This window comes from Nycticebus coucang, chromosome 18 (genome assembly GCF_027406575.1).
Source record: "Nycticebus coucang isolate mNycCou1 chromosome 18, mNycCou1.pri, whole genome shotgun sequence".
NCBI lineage: Eukaryota > Metazoa > Chordata > Mammalia > Primates > Lorisidae > Nycticebus > Nycticebus coucang.
This window is the reverse complement of record NC_069797.1, coordinates 25207962-25221027: the sequence shown is the minus strand read 5'-3', so window position 1 is coordinate 25221027 and position 13066 is coordinate 25207962. Positions and strand designations below refer to the sequence as shown.

Below are 13066 nucleotides of genomic sequence, written 5' to 3'. Positions count from 1 at the left end.
TGGAACCATTCGACAATCACTGAGCTCCAACCGTGTGCGGGGCACTGTGCTGCCTTCCTGAACTTACTTTCTAGGAGACAGCTGATGAGACGTAGCCAAATACATTTAAAAATATTGTAGTTGTGAAGACAATAAAGAAGGAATGCAGGGGATCAGAGGAGCCTTTTAAGTTTTGAAGAATGTGACTACATCACTTGTTAAAACTTTGCTAATTAAAGATAGAATTCAATAGGTTTCGCCACAACTGATTTGAGGAGGTGGTCACGGAAGGTCTCCGTGAGGAGGTGACATTGAGCTGAGTGACAAGAAGGATTTCACCCCACACCCCCCTGCAAAGATCTAAGAGGGGACAAAATCCCAGGGATTGCAGCTACAAGAGCCCATGACTGGAGGGGATGAGGTTGAAGAGATGGGTCAGGGACAGAGAAACAAGGTTGTGTGGGACCTCAGGCCAGGATTGGAGTCTGGATTTCATCCTAAGTGTGATAGGAAGTCATTGGAGGGGTTTATACAGGAACAGGTCTTGATCAGATTTACATTTTTAAAAGATGGGCTGACTGTGGTGTGGGGGATGGCCTCTAGCTGTGCCCTGGTGAGAAGACTGAAGACAACAGACAATGGTGGATTGCACTAAGGTCAAATGGGAGAACAGGTTCTGTCCATGCCCATTGGGAGCTGGTGGGTTGGGTGATGGATTGGATATTGGGGGAGTGAAAAATAGGGGGATGCCAGGTTTAGGGCTAAAATAACGTGGTACATTGTGGTGTAATTACTGAACTGGGGAAAATTTTTCTTTGGAAGGGGAGGTAGAGGTAGTGGGATTAAGAGTTTTATAAAATCTGGGCGGCACCTGTGGCTCAGTGAGTAGGGCGCCAGCCCCATATACCCAGGGTGGTGGGTTCAAACCTAGCCCCGGCCAAACTGCAACAAAAAAATAGCCGGGCGTTGTGGTGGGTGCCTGTAGTCCCAGCTGCTCAGGAGGCTGAGGCAAGAGAATCACATAAGCCCAAGAGCTGGAAGTTGCTGTGAGCTGTCTGACACCACGGCACTCTACCAGGGCAGTAAAGTGAGACTCTGTCTCAAAAAAAAAAAAAAAAAAAAAGAGTTATAAAATCAGAGAAGCCTTTTATTAATACAATGGTGGGGGCAGGGAAGGGCTACTAGCTACCCCTGCTTCTTGGTTGAGAAGCTGTTTCTAGAGGATTGTGGTCCAGAGAAACCCCAGCCATAGCAGGGAGGAGAGGACCAACCTTGGCCTTTACATTCCATACACCCAGCTCCAGCCCCTTTTATACCCAAGTCCCATGGGCACCTCCTACTTGTCCTCTCACCCCCTTTTCTGCTCTGCTGTCTGTTTTAAAAAGTGAAATTAAGAGATTTACCTTGCACATACAGTGCCCCAGAAGGCAGAAGGTGAGCCGAGCAGGAGAAGCTGAAAGACACTAGCCCAATCCCCTCTGTGGGTGTTGGTCACTTGTGCTGCCCATCAAGGAAGCTCTGCACCAGGTGCGTCAAAGGCTGGTGGGAAGTTAACCAAGAAGCAGGAATGGCACCTGGCCTCCAGGAGACTTGATCTTTATTTTATGTCTAGTCCAGTTGTGGGAGATGAGCAGGGAGTGGCCTGAGGGGAGGATGGAGGCCCCAGGCTCTGTCTGCCCTGCCCCATGGGGCCCAGAGCCTAGGCAGGGGCTAAACATTCTTCTCTTTGTCCTTCCCAGAGCTGGATATGAATTTAGGGCTGGCCACAGGCCCTCTTGCTCTTTGCTCATTATCTTCAGTTTCCTTATGTGGTTAAAAAACCAGAAATTCCATCCAGTGGGAGTGTTTTGAAGAATGATTGAGCTGATCCTGGATGCCACAACTCAAGTCCAGGTAACTGACCAGGTTCAGAGTTGGGTCCCAAGTCAGCAGTGAGCACATAACAGATGCACTCTCTTCATGCACACAATTGCTGCTGGGGCTGCTCTGCTCCCTCCCCCATTAGAACCCCTGAAAGGGGCTGCAGCCACTGGGGACACTGGAGACATGGGCATGCTCTGCATGGGCTGACACCCGGAGCAAGATTCCTTGGCCGCAAGCTCTAGGACTCTCTGTTGGTTCTTGCTGGGCTTGGCTCTGGGGCCCAGCCAGATGGCTGACTAAGGCGCAAGTTATGGCTCTGGCCACATCAGGGGTCCCTGAAGCCACCCACCCCAACATTTCAGCCTCGGTGTCATCTGGGCCAGCATGGAAGATGAGCGGGCAGGCCCACGTGCTAGTTGCAGACCCAGCCACCCAGTTGCTAAGCAGAACCCCAGTGCTTGGGGACAGGTGTCCAGAGCCAAAGGAGCTGTTGAGTGAGGAGGTGAGAAGGAGCATGGAGCCGCTGTTGTCCACGGTGGCCAGGATGCTGCTGGCAGGGGCTGTGGCAGTTTGCAGGAATGGTGGGCAGGGATCAGGGCTAGGTGCCCCAGAGACTAAGGTTGTCTCCAGCTGTGCCAGCAGTTCTGGGCCAGCCGAGGGGCTAGGGGTGGTGAACAGGATGCCCTGGGGCACATGTAGCTGCATTGCTGGCTTCAAGGTAGGGCTGGGCCTAGCGGAGGGTGCCTCCACTCCCAGATCTCTGACCAGCAGACTCAGCAGGGCATCCCCAGGAAGGTCTGAGGTGGAGGCGAGTGCTGCCTTGTGTAGCACAGCTGCCAGTTTTGGGTTGGTGGCTCGGGCCCCGTGGCCCAGGGGTGACCCATCAGCATGGCAAAACAGTGGGCAGAGGCCTTCTGTGCCCTGAGCTGCCAGAGCCTTTGCTAGGGGTGTGTCCACTAGGAAGCCCTCTTGAGCCAATGCAGTGGGGCCCACCAGCAGCCGTGGCCAGGGCAGGCGGCCAAAGTGTGCATGTATCAAGTGCAGGGTGGGTAGAGCTGTAGGTAGGGCAAGGCTGGAGGCCAGGGTCTGCGCTGGGCCTGACGTCAGGGCAGTCGAGTTGCCTGAGGAGCTGTTGTAGAAGAGGCCCCAGAATGTGGCACCTGGGAGAGGACAAAGGGACCACACAGGGTTCAGGTGCGCTGGCCAGGACTGGTGTCAGGGTCACTCAGCACCTCAGGTGAAGGGCCACAGACTTGTCTGAGGTGGAGGTCACTGACTGAGCCTGAGCTCAGGAGTCACTAACCAGGCCTGGGCTCAACATTACACAGACCTGGAATGAAGAGTCACAGCCTACAATTTGGGCCACTGCTCAAATCCTAGGTCCTAGTTATTAACCAGCCTTGAGGCCACTGATCAGGTCCTAGGTTGGAGTCGCTATCTGGGGCCGTGGGTCACTGACCTAGCCCTGTGGCATGAGGATGCACCACTGCCAGGCACAGAGCGGCTCCAACGCCAGCGTCCACGACATTGCCCCCAGCAACAAGCAGCTCTCGTCCCAGGTCAGAGCATGTGGCTGTAGCAAGGACAAGACTGTCATGAGGAGGGAACCAGTGACCCCTGACCCCCTCCCTTGAGCCGCTCCCAGCACTGACCTGCAGGGCTGATGATGGCGCCATGGTGGTATATGCCAGGGCTGTGGGAGTGTCTGTTGGGGGGAGGGGCCACAGAGCCCAAGTTTCCTGTCCAGCCGCCCTTAGTTTGGAGTTGCCACACAGCCAGGGAGCCGCCAATGGCCAGCAGCAGCAGGGCAGCTGCTAGTCGGGGCCAGGCCCCGGGCAGTCCACAGGACTTGTTTCTGCAAAGGGGGGTGTTCTGAGCCAGGGCTAGGATACACCCCCAAGAAAACCCAGGGAATGTTTCTCCAAAGGGTTTGATGTTGCAAGAGGAATTAGTTTGCCAAGGAGAACAGGACTTCCAGGCAGAGGGCACAGCATGGATGAAGACATGGAGGTGGGAAAGAGGTTGGGGAGACCGCAGATAGCTAGGGAGGACATCTCTAGAGAAGGGTTGGAGAGCCAGAATCAAGTCAGGGGAGTGAGAGGCCTGGCAGGGGCCTGGCAGCCAGAGGAGAAGGGGTTGGGGAACCGGCCCAGCCAGGTCCCAACCTGCCTGAGCAGGTGCCTGTCTCCTTGCACCAGGCAGTGCGGGTAGAGGGGGCTGGCACCTTTGACAGAGCAGCAAACAGGACAGGGGATGGCTTGGTACAAATGTCCCTTCAGGCTCACAGCCCTCTGAGTGACTGCTCAGGCTATGTCTGAGACTGTCGCCTAAGTGTCCCCCCGCTCAACCAGAAAGTCCCTTGAGCTGAGCCAAGTACAGAGTTGTCTATCTCCCCTTAGGGACTTGCCAGCCTCAAACCTGAGAAGCTGAGGGTGCTCAGTCCCCTCCTTGACTCACCCAGAAGAGTCCTGCAGCCTCCAGGGGTTGGGAACCAGTGGCTCTGATGTCTCCTCTTCCTCCTCCTCCTCCTCCATCTCCAGGCTTGTCTCCCACATTAGTAGCTTCTGATAGCGCACAGGCCCTATTGTGGGGTCCATGGCCCCCTGGTGCCCTCCCCAGCCTTCCTACCTGCCAGCTTTCCTGGCTGTATCTCAGAGGTCCTACCCAAGATGGACAGGTAGGAAGTGGTGGCAGCCTTGGGGAAGGGTGGTGGAATCTAGAACAGGTCTGGCAGGGCGCAGGGCCAAGGAAGCTGTGCATGAATTGGCCCATTAGGACACAGGCCTGAGGAGGTACACTCTGGGTTCCCAGTGTGGCTGCCTGTCAGGGGCCACAGCTCAGTGAGATCAACGAAGAGTTCAGCCCCAAGGTCACATGCCTTGGGACCCAGGACATGTGCTGGGTCCCTCCCTTTGGGGGGTGCAGCCCTCAGATCATGGGCCTGCCCAAGACCCAAGACTCTATAGTCTGGGGGGACAGTGGAGTTGAATTAGAGCTACAATTACATGGTGGCCTGCGTCAAGGCTCAGCATGTGATTAGGTTCTGGTGTAGGGGGTGTCTGGTCTCCGGCTGAGGTCAAGGCTCAGGCTCAGGCTCAGGCTACTCTGAGGTCAGGGTTTCTCTGGGTAACCACTTGAGTGATGAACGCCAACTCTCTGGGCATGTTATGCAACTCTTTTCCAGCAGGTGGCGCCAAAGACCTCTGAGGGGAGCCACAGGCCAAACTCCAGACTTCACTCTGGTATTTTCAGCAAAGATTTGTACCTTCAGCAAAACTGCGGTATCTGTAACTGCCTCAGAGGGGAGACCGCCACAACACCAGTTAGCAGTAGAATGAGTGATGTAAGTCATGTGCTGAGACCCTCTGCAGCAGTGAGAATAAGTGATCTGCTCAAGTTAAGGAGGTGGTCAATGTAGGGAGCTGGTCAGCTATGGGGGTGGTCTACTATATTTCTATTTTTTTTCTTTTTTATCGTTGGGGATTCATCGAGGGTACAATAAGCCAGGTTACACTGATTGCAATTGTTAGGCAAAGTCCCTCTTGCAATCATGTCTTGCCCCCATAAAGTGTGACACACACCAAGGCCCCACGTCCCTCCCTCCGTCCCTCTTTCTGCTTTTCCTCCCCCCCCATAACCTTAATTGTCATTAATTGTCCTCATATCAAAATTGAGTACATAGGATTCACGCTTCTCCATTCTTGTGATGCTTTACTAAGAATAATGTCTTCCACTTCCATCCAGGTTAATACTTAGGATGTAAAGTCTCCATTTTTTTTAATGGCTGAATAGTATTCCATGGTATACATATACCACAGCTTGTTAATCCATTCCTGGGTTGGTGGGCATTTAGGCTGTTTCCACATTTTGGCGATTGTAAATTGAGCTGCAATAAACAGTCTAGTACAAGTGTCCTTATGATAAAAGGATTTTTTTCCTTCTGGGTAGATGCCCAGTAATGGGATTGCAGGATCAAATGGGAGGTCTAGCTTGAGTGCTTTGAGGTTTCTCCATACTTCCTTCCAGAAAGGTTGTACTAGTTTGCAGTCCCACCAGCAGTGTAAAAGTGTTCCCTTCTCTCCACATCCATGCCAGCATCTGCAGTTTTGAGATTTTGTGATGTGGGCCATTCTCACTGGGGTTAGATGATATCTCAGGGTTGTTTTGATTTGAATTTCTCTAATATATAGAGATGATGAACATTTTTTCATATGTTTGTTAGCCATTCGTCTGTCGTCTTTAGAGAAGGTTCTATTCATGTCTCTTGCCCATTGATATATGGGGTTGTTGGCTTTTTTCATGTGGATTAATTTGAGTTCTCTATAGATCCTAGTTATCAAGCTTTTGTCTGATTGAAAATATGCAAATATCCTTTCCCATTGTGTAGGTTGTCTCTTTGCTTTGGTTATTGTCTCCTTAGCTGTACAGAAGCTTTTCAGTTTAATGAAGTCCCATTTGTTTATTGTTGTTGTTGCAATTGCCGTGGCAGTCTTCTGCATGAAGTCTTTCCCCAGGCCAATATCATCCAGTGTTTTTCCTTTGCTTTCTTTGAGGATTTTTATTGTTTCATGCCTTAAATTTAAGTCCTTTATCCATCTTGAATCAATTTTTGTGAGTGGAGAAAGGTGTGGGTCCAGTTTCAGTCTTTTACATGTAGATATCCAGTTCTCCCAACACCATTTGGTTTGTTTGGTTTATCGAAGATTAGGTGGTTGTAAGATGTTAGTTTCATTTCTTGGTTTTCTATTGATTCCAATTGTCTATGTCTCTATTTTTATGCCAGTACCATGCTGTCTTGATCACTGTGCCTTTGTAGTACAGACTAAAATCTGGTATACTGATGCCCCCAGCTTTATTTTTATTACTAAGAACTGCCTTAGCTAAACGGGTTTTTTTCTGGTTCCATACAAAACGCAGAATTATTTTTTCTAAATCTTGAAAGTACAATGTTGGTATTTTGATAGGAATGGCATTGAATAGGTAGATCGCTTTGGGAAGTATAGACATTTTAACAATGTTGATTCTACCCATCCATGAGCATGGTATATTCTTCCATTTGTTAATATCCTCTGCTATTTCCTTTCTGAGGATTTCATAATTTTCTTTATAGAGGTCCTTCACTTCCTTCGTTAGGTATATTCCTAGGTATTTCATTTTCTTTGAAACTATGGTGAAGGGAGTTGTGTCCTTAATTAGCTTCTCATCTTCACTGTTATTGGCATATACAAAGGCTACTGACTTGTGGACATTGATTTTATATCCTGAAACATTACTGTATTTTTTGATGACTTCTAGGAGTCTTATGGTTGAGTCTTTGGGGTTCTCTAAGTATAAGATTATGTCATCAGCAAAGAGGGAGCGTTTGACCTCCTCTGCTCCCATTTGGATTCCCTTTATTTCCTTGTCTTGCCTAATTGTATTGGCTAGAACTTCCAGCACTATGTTGAATAGTAAAGGTGACAGAGGACAGCCTTGTCTTCTTCCAGTTCTAAGAGGAAAAGCTTTCAGTTTTACTCCATTCAGTGAAATATTAGCTGTGGGTTTGTCATAGATAGCTTCAATCAGTTTTAGACATATGCCACCTATGCCTGTACTTTTCAGTGTTCTAATTAGAAAAGGGTGCTGGATTTTATCAAATGCTTTTTCTGCATCTATTGAGAGGATCATATGATCTTTATTTTTGCCTCTGTTAATATGGTGGATAACGTTTATGGACTTGCATATGTTAAAGCAGCCTTGCATCCCTGGGATGAAACCTACTTGATCATGATGAATGACTTTTTTGATGATAAGCTGTAATCTATTGGCTAGGATTTTGTTGAGAATTTTTGCGTCTATATTCATGAGTGAGATTGGTCTGAAATTCTCCTTTTTGTTTGGGTCTTTTCCTGGTTTTGGTATCAGGGTGATGTTTGCTTCATAGAATGTGTTGGGGAAGATTCCTCCATCCTCAATTTTTTGGAATAATTTCTGCAGTACAGGAATAAGCTCTTCCTTGAAGGTTTGATAGAATTCTGGTGTGAAGCCATCTGGACCAGGGCATTTTTTGGTTGGAAGCTTTTTTATTGTTTCTTTGATCTCAGTGCTTGAAATCAGTCTGCTCAGGGGCTCTATTTCTTCCTGGCTAAGTCTAGGGAGGGGGTGTGATTCCAAATATTGATCCATTTCCCTCACATTGTCAAATTTCTGGGCATAGAGTTTCTGGTAGTATTCAGAGATGATCTCTTGTATCTCTGTGTGATCAGTTGTTATTTCCCCTTTATCATTTCTGATTGAGGTTACTAGAGATTTTACTTTTCTATTTCTCGTTAGTCTGGCCAATGGTTTATCTATTTTATTTATTTTTTCAAAAAACCAACTCCTTGATTCATTAATTTTCTGAATGATTCTTTTATTTTCAATTTCATTGATCTCTGATTTGATTTTGGATATTTCTTTTCTTCTACCAAGTTTAGGCTTAGATTGTTCTTCTTTTTCCAATTCCATAAGATGGCTTGTGAGATTGTTGATGCTCTCTCTTTCTGTTTTTCGAATGTAGGTATCTAAAGCGATAAATTTTCCTCTCAGAACTGCTTTTGCAGTATCCCACAGGTTTTGGTAGCTTATGTCTTCATTGTTGTTATGCTCAAGGAAGTTAATGATTTCCTGTTTTATTTCTTCCTGCACCCATCTGTTATTCAACAGAAGATTGTTTAATTTGCATGCCTTTGTGTGGGGGTAGAGCGTTTTTGTTAAGAGTTGAGTTCCACCTTTAGTGCCTTATGATCTGAGAAGATACAAGGTAAAATTTCAATTCTTTTGATTCTGTTGATATTTGTTTTGTGTCCCAGGATGTGATCAATTTTGGAGAATGTTCCATGGGGTGATGAGAAGAATGTATATTCTTTATCTTTGGGATGGAGTGTTCTATATGCGTCTATCAAGCACAGTTGTTCTAGGGTCTCATTTAAATCTCTTATATCTTTGTTTAATTTCTGTTTAGAGGACATATCCAGCTCTGTAAGAGGAGTGTTAAAGTCCCCTGTTATTATGGTATTATCAGATATCATATTGTTCAGACTGAGTAAGGTCTGTTTCAAGAATCTGGGAGTTGGGCAGTGCCTGTGGCTCAAGGAGTGGGGCGCTGGTCCCATATGCCAGAGGTGGCAGGTTCAAACCCGACCCTGGCCAAAAACTGCAAAAAAAAAAAAAAAGAATCTGGGAGCATTTAAATTGGGTGCATAAATATTTAGAATTGAAACATCTTCTTCTTGTATTTTTCCCTTGACCAATATAAAGTGACCATCTTTGTCTTTTTTGACTTTAGTTGCTTTAAATCCACATGTATCTGAAAATAAGATTGCAATTCCTCTTTTCTTCTGAATTCCATTTGCCTGAAAAACTGTCTTCCAACCCTTGACTCGGAGTTTTAATTTGTCTTTTGAAGCCAGGTGTGTTTCTTGCAGACAGCAAATGGATGGCTTGTGTTTTTTTAATCCAGTCAGCCAATCTATGTCTCTTCAGTGGGGAATTCAAGCCATTAACATTTATTGAGATAATTGATAAGTGTGGTAGTATTCTATTCGTCTTATTTTGTGAGAGTCCATTGCTTAGTTTTATCTTTTGCATCAGTGTGGAGGTTAGGTTCTGTCCTTTAATTTCTGAGTTCTCACTTTGCTGCTGATCCATTGCGATGGTCAGTGTGTAGAACAGGTTGAAGTATTTCCTGTAGAGCTGGTCTTGTTGTGGCGAATTTCCTCAATGTTTGTATATCCGTAAATGATTTGATTTCTCCGTCAATTTTTTTTGTTTTTTTTTTTTGGTCACAGGGGAATTTTTCCCTTCTTCTTCTTCTTTTTTTTTTGTAGAGACAGAGTCTCACTTTGTGGCCCTCTAGAGTGCCATGACATCACATAGCTCACAGCAACCTCCAACTTCTGGGCTTAAGCGATTCTCTTGCCTCAGCTTCCTGAGTAGCTGGGACTGCAGGCACCCGCCACAACGCCCAGCTATTTTTTGGTTTCAGTTCAGCCGGGCTCGGGTTTGAACCCGCCACCTTTGGTATATGGGGCTGGCGCCTTACCGACAGAGCCACAGGCGCCACCCTTCTCCGTTGATTTTAAAGCTTAGCTTAGCAGGGTACAGAATTCTGGCTTGGAAATTGTTCTGTTTAAGTAGATTAAAGGTAGATGACCATTTTCTTCTTGCTTGGAAAGTTTCATTAGAGAAGTCTGCAGTCACTCTTATGGATTTGCCCCTGTAGGTCAACTGGTGCTTACTCCTGGCAGCTTGCAGAATCTTTTCTTTTGTTTTGACTTTGGACAGGTTCATCACAATGTGTCTTGGAGAAGCTCGGTTAGAGTTGAGGCGACCTGGGGTCCGATATCCCTCTGAAAGCAGTGTGTCAGAATCTTTGGTGATATTTGGGAAATTTTCTTTTATAATATTCTCTAGTATGGCTTCCATTCCTCTGGGGCATTCTTCTTCCCCTCCTGGGATTCCTATAAATTGTATGTTGGAACGCTTCATAAAGTCCCATAATTCTGACAGTGAACATTCTGCTTTCTCTCTCTTCTTTTCTGCCTCTTTTACTATCTGAGTTATCTCAAGAACTTTATCTTCTACCTCTGAAATTCTTTCTTCTGCATGGTCTAACCTGTTGCTGATACTTTCCATTGCATCTTTAAGTTCCCTAATTGACTGTTTCAGTTCCTTCAGCTCTGCTATATCCTTTCTATATTCTTCATATTGTTTATCTCTTATTTGATTCTGTTTTTGGATTTCCTTTCAGTTATTTTCCACTTTATTAGCAGTTTCCTTCATTGTTTCCATCATTTCTTTCATTGTTTTCAACATGTGTATTCTAAATTCCCTTTCTGTCATTCCTAACATTTCTTTATAGGTGGAATCCTCTGCAGTAGCTACCACATGGTCCCTTGGCGGGATTGTTCTGGACTGGTTCTTCATGTTGCCTGGAGTTTTCTGCTGATTCTTCCTCATGAGTGATTTCTTTTATCTGTTTCCTTGCCCTAATTTTCCTTTCACTTCCTCTTGCTCTTTAAGTTCTCATGCCTGTGGACTAAGGTTTCGATGAATCCTTTTGGTACAGGACCAGAAGGATGAGAAGGTTGAAGACCAAGAAAGGGATGAAAGAAAGGAGGAACGAGTGAAAAGAAAAAAAAATAGAGAAAGGAGAGGGGGTGGGTAAAAGGAATATTGACAAAAAGAAGAGAGGCACAGACAGAGGGAGACAGAGCAGTATAGGTGTACAGTAGGGTACTTTGACACAACCTTAAAAAAACCCCACCTTCTGGGGGTGCCCAGTTGGGTGTTTCCCTTGAGGTCAGCAGCTCTTTGCTAACTTGATTAGATACAGTACCCCACCTCCACCAAGTAGAGAGGAAAGACAAAAATGCTATAAATCAAACCAAAACAAGCAAACAGAAAACTTTATGGGATAAAATTGGGTGGAAAACCAAATAATAGCGGTAGAAACACTAGCAAAAATGAAGTTCTAGTTATTGAAAAAGGCAGCAATGGGAAATTATAAACTAGAAAAATTGAGAAAGAAAAAAATCTGTACGGAAAAGGTTGAAATTGGGCGGCGCCTATGGCTCAGTCGGTAAGGCGCTGGCCCCATATACCGAGGGTGGCGGGTTCAAACCCGGCCCTGGCCAAACTGCAACCAAAAAATAGCCGGGCGTTGTGGCGGGCGCCTGTAGTCCCAGCTACTTGGGAGTCTGAGGCAAGAGAATCGCTTAAGCCCAGGAGTTGGAGGTTGCTGTGAGCTGTGTGAGGCCACGGCACTCTGCCGAGGGCCCTAGAGTGAGACTCTGTCTCTACAGGAAAAAAAAAAAGAAAAAAAGAAAAGGTTGAAATTAAAAAACAAAACAACATCAACAACATCAAAATAAACAAACAAACAAAAAAAAAACAAACCAAAAAAACAGAAAACAAAAAACAGACAAAAAAAAAAAACACAACCAAAAACAAAGCAGTATGTATATGTTGTTGAATATTGTCTGGGCAACACGTGGTCTTCTGGGGTATGAGATGTTAATCACAGTGCTGATACAACTGGAGGCTGCTTATTTCTCCAACCCCAGCAGGTAGACACCCTAAATCTCTCTTCAGCCCTCTTAAAAGACACTTTGAACTTGTAAACTTGCTGAGTAGAAGCTTTCCCAGGAAAGTGCTTGTTGCTGGAATCACTGCTGAAGTGGCTATCCACTTACCCAGTGTGCCAAAACCGGTCTCACTGTGCCCCTGAGGGTTAGAGCTGTAAGGCGGCTCAGACCCTGCCCTTAGGCTACTCAGTCGCTAGGGTACCAGCTCCTGTCAGATTCTTGCTCTGTGATCCTGAGGGTGGAGCTTGCCGGGGCAGATCACTCACAATGGCTCCCTGTGGCCCACAGCCAAACACTATTAGCTCCATCTGGCTCAGCGGCTCAGACTGGGGCCCTAGACAACGGCCAAAGTTCTCCGCACTTCCACTCAGGCTCTCCCCAAGGCAGTTCAACTGAGTGCCAAGTCCAAAGACACCAAAACAGTTCACAGGTAAGGCCTTTCTGGTTTACAGTCTCGCTGCTACTGTACTTACTTACAGTTGCTGGCGGGTTTAGACCGATTGAACACACGCGATCATTTGCTGGTTTTCCACTGTTTTAGTCCTCCTCTTGGGGTCCAGAAGTCTCTCGCTGACTCCCTGTATCCTCACAAGGATGATTATAGGCAGATCCCACCAGCCAGAGATGCCTGGAGTCCTGTCTCCCAGACTCATGGTGCCCAGATGCAAGGAAGCTGTTACTCGGCCACCATCTTGCTCTCTCCCCCACGCGGCTCCCGCCTTTCTCCCAAAGTGGAGCTCGGGGCAGTCTACTATATTTCTAAAGCAGAAGGGATGAATCATGAAGTGCCTCTGGGGTCTCTTTCCTGTCAGCATCCAGTTTGTTTTTTTTTTTTTTTGTAGAGGCAGAGTCTCACTTTACAGCCCTCGGTAGATTGCCGTGGCCTCACACAGCTCACAGCAACCTCCAACTCCTGGGCTTAAGCGATTCTCTTGCCTCAGCCTCCCGAGTAGCTGGGACTACAGGCACCCGCCACAACGCCCGGCTATTTTTTGGTTGCAGTTTGGCTGGGGCTGGGTTTGAACCCGCCACCCTCGGTATATGGGGCCGACGCCTTACTGACTGAGCCACAGGCGCCGCCCAACATCCAGTTTTTATCCACTGCTTTCATCTCTTGT

General features: G+C 46.8%; 1 protein-coding gene across 2 annotated transcripts; it reads right to left on the bottom strand.

The window, feature by feature from the left end:
• Positions 1-1130: 1130 nt before the first annotated feature.
• GGT6 (gamma-glutamyltransferase 6) lies at positions 1131-4491 on the bottom strand. Of its 2 annotated transcripts, XM_053569478.1 has the most exons (4): positions 4300-4491; positions 3495-3697; positions 3302-3415; positions 1131-3002 (listed from the first exon to the last, which is right to left on the bottom strand). In XM_053569478.1, the coding sequence occupies exons 1-4, from the start codon at positions 4437-4439 to the stop codon at positions 1981-1983; spliced, it is 1479 nt and encodes a 492-aa protein (XP_053425453.1). In that variant the 5' UTR covers positions 4440-4491; the 3' UTR covers positions 1131-1980. The 2 variants fall into 2 exon arrangements, with proteins under 2 accessions (XP_053425453.1, XP_053425454.1); XM_053569479.1 differs by lacking the exon at positions 3302-3415.
• Between the last annotated feature and the right edge of the window lie 8575 nt (positions 4492-13066).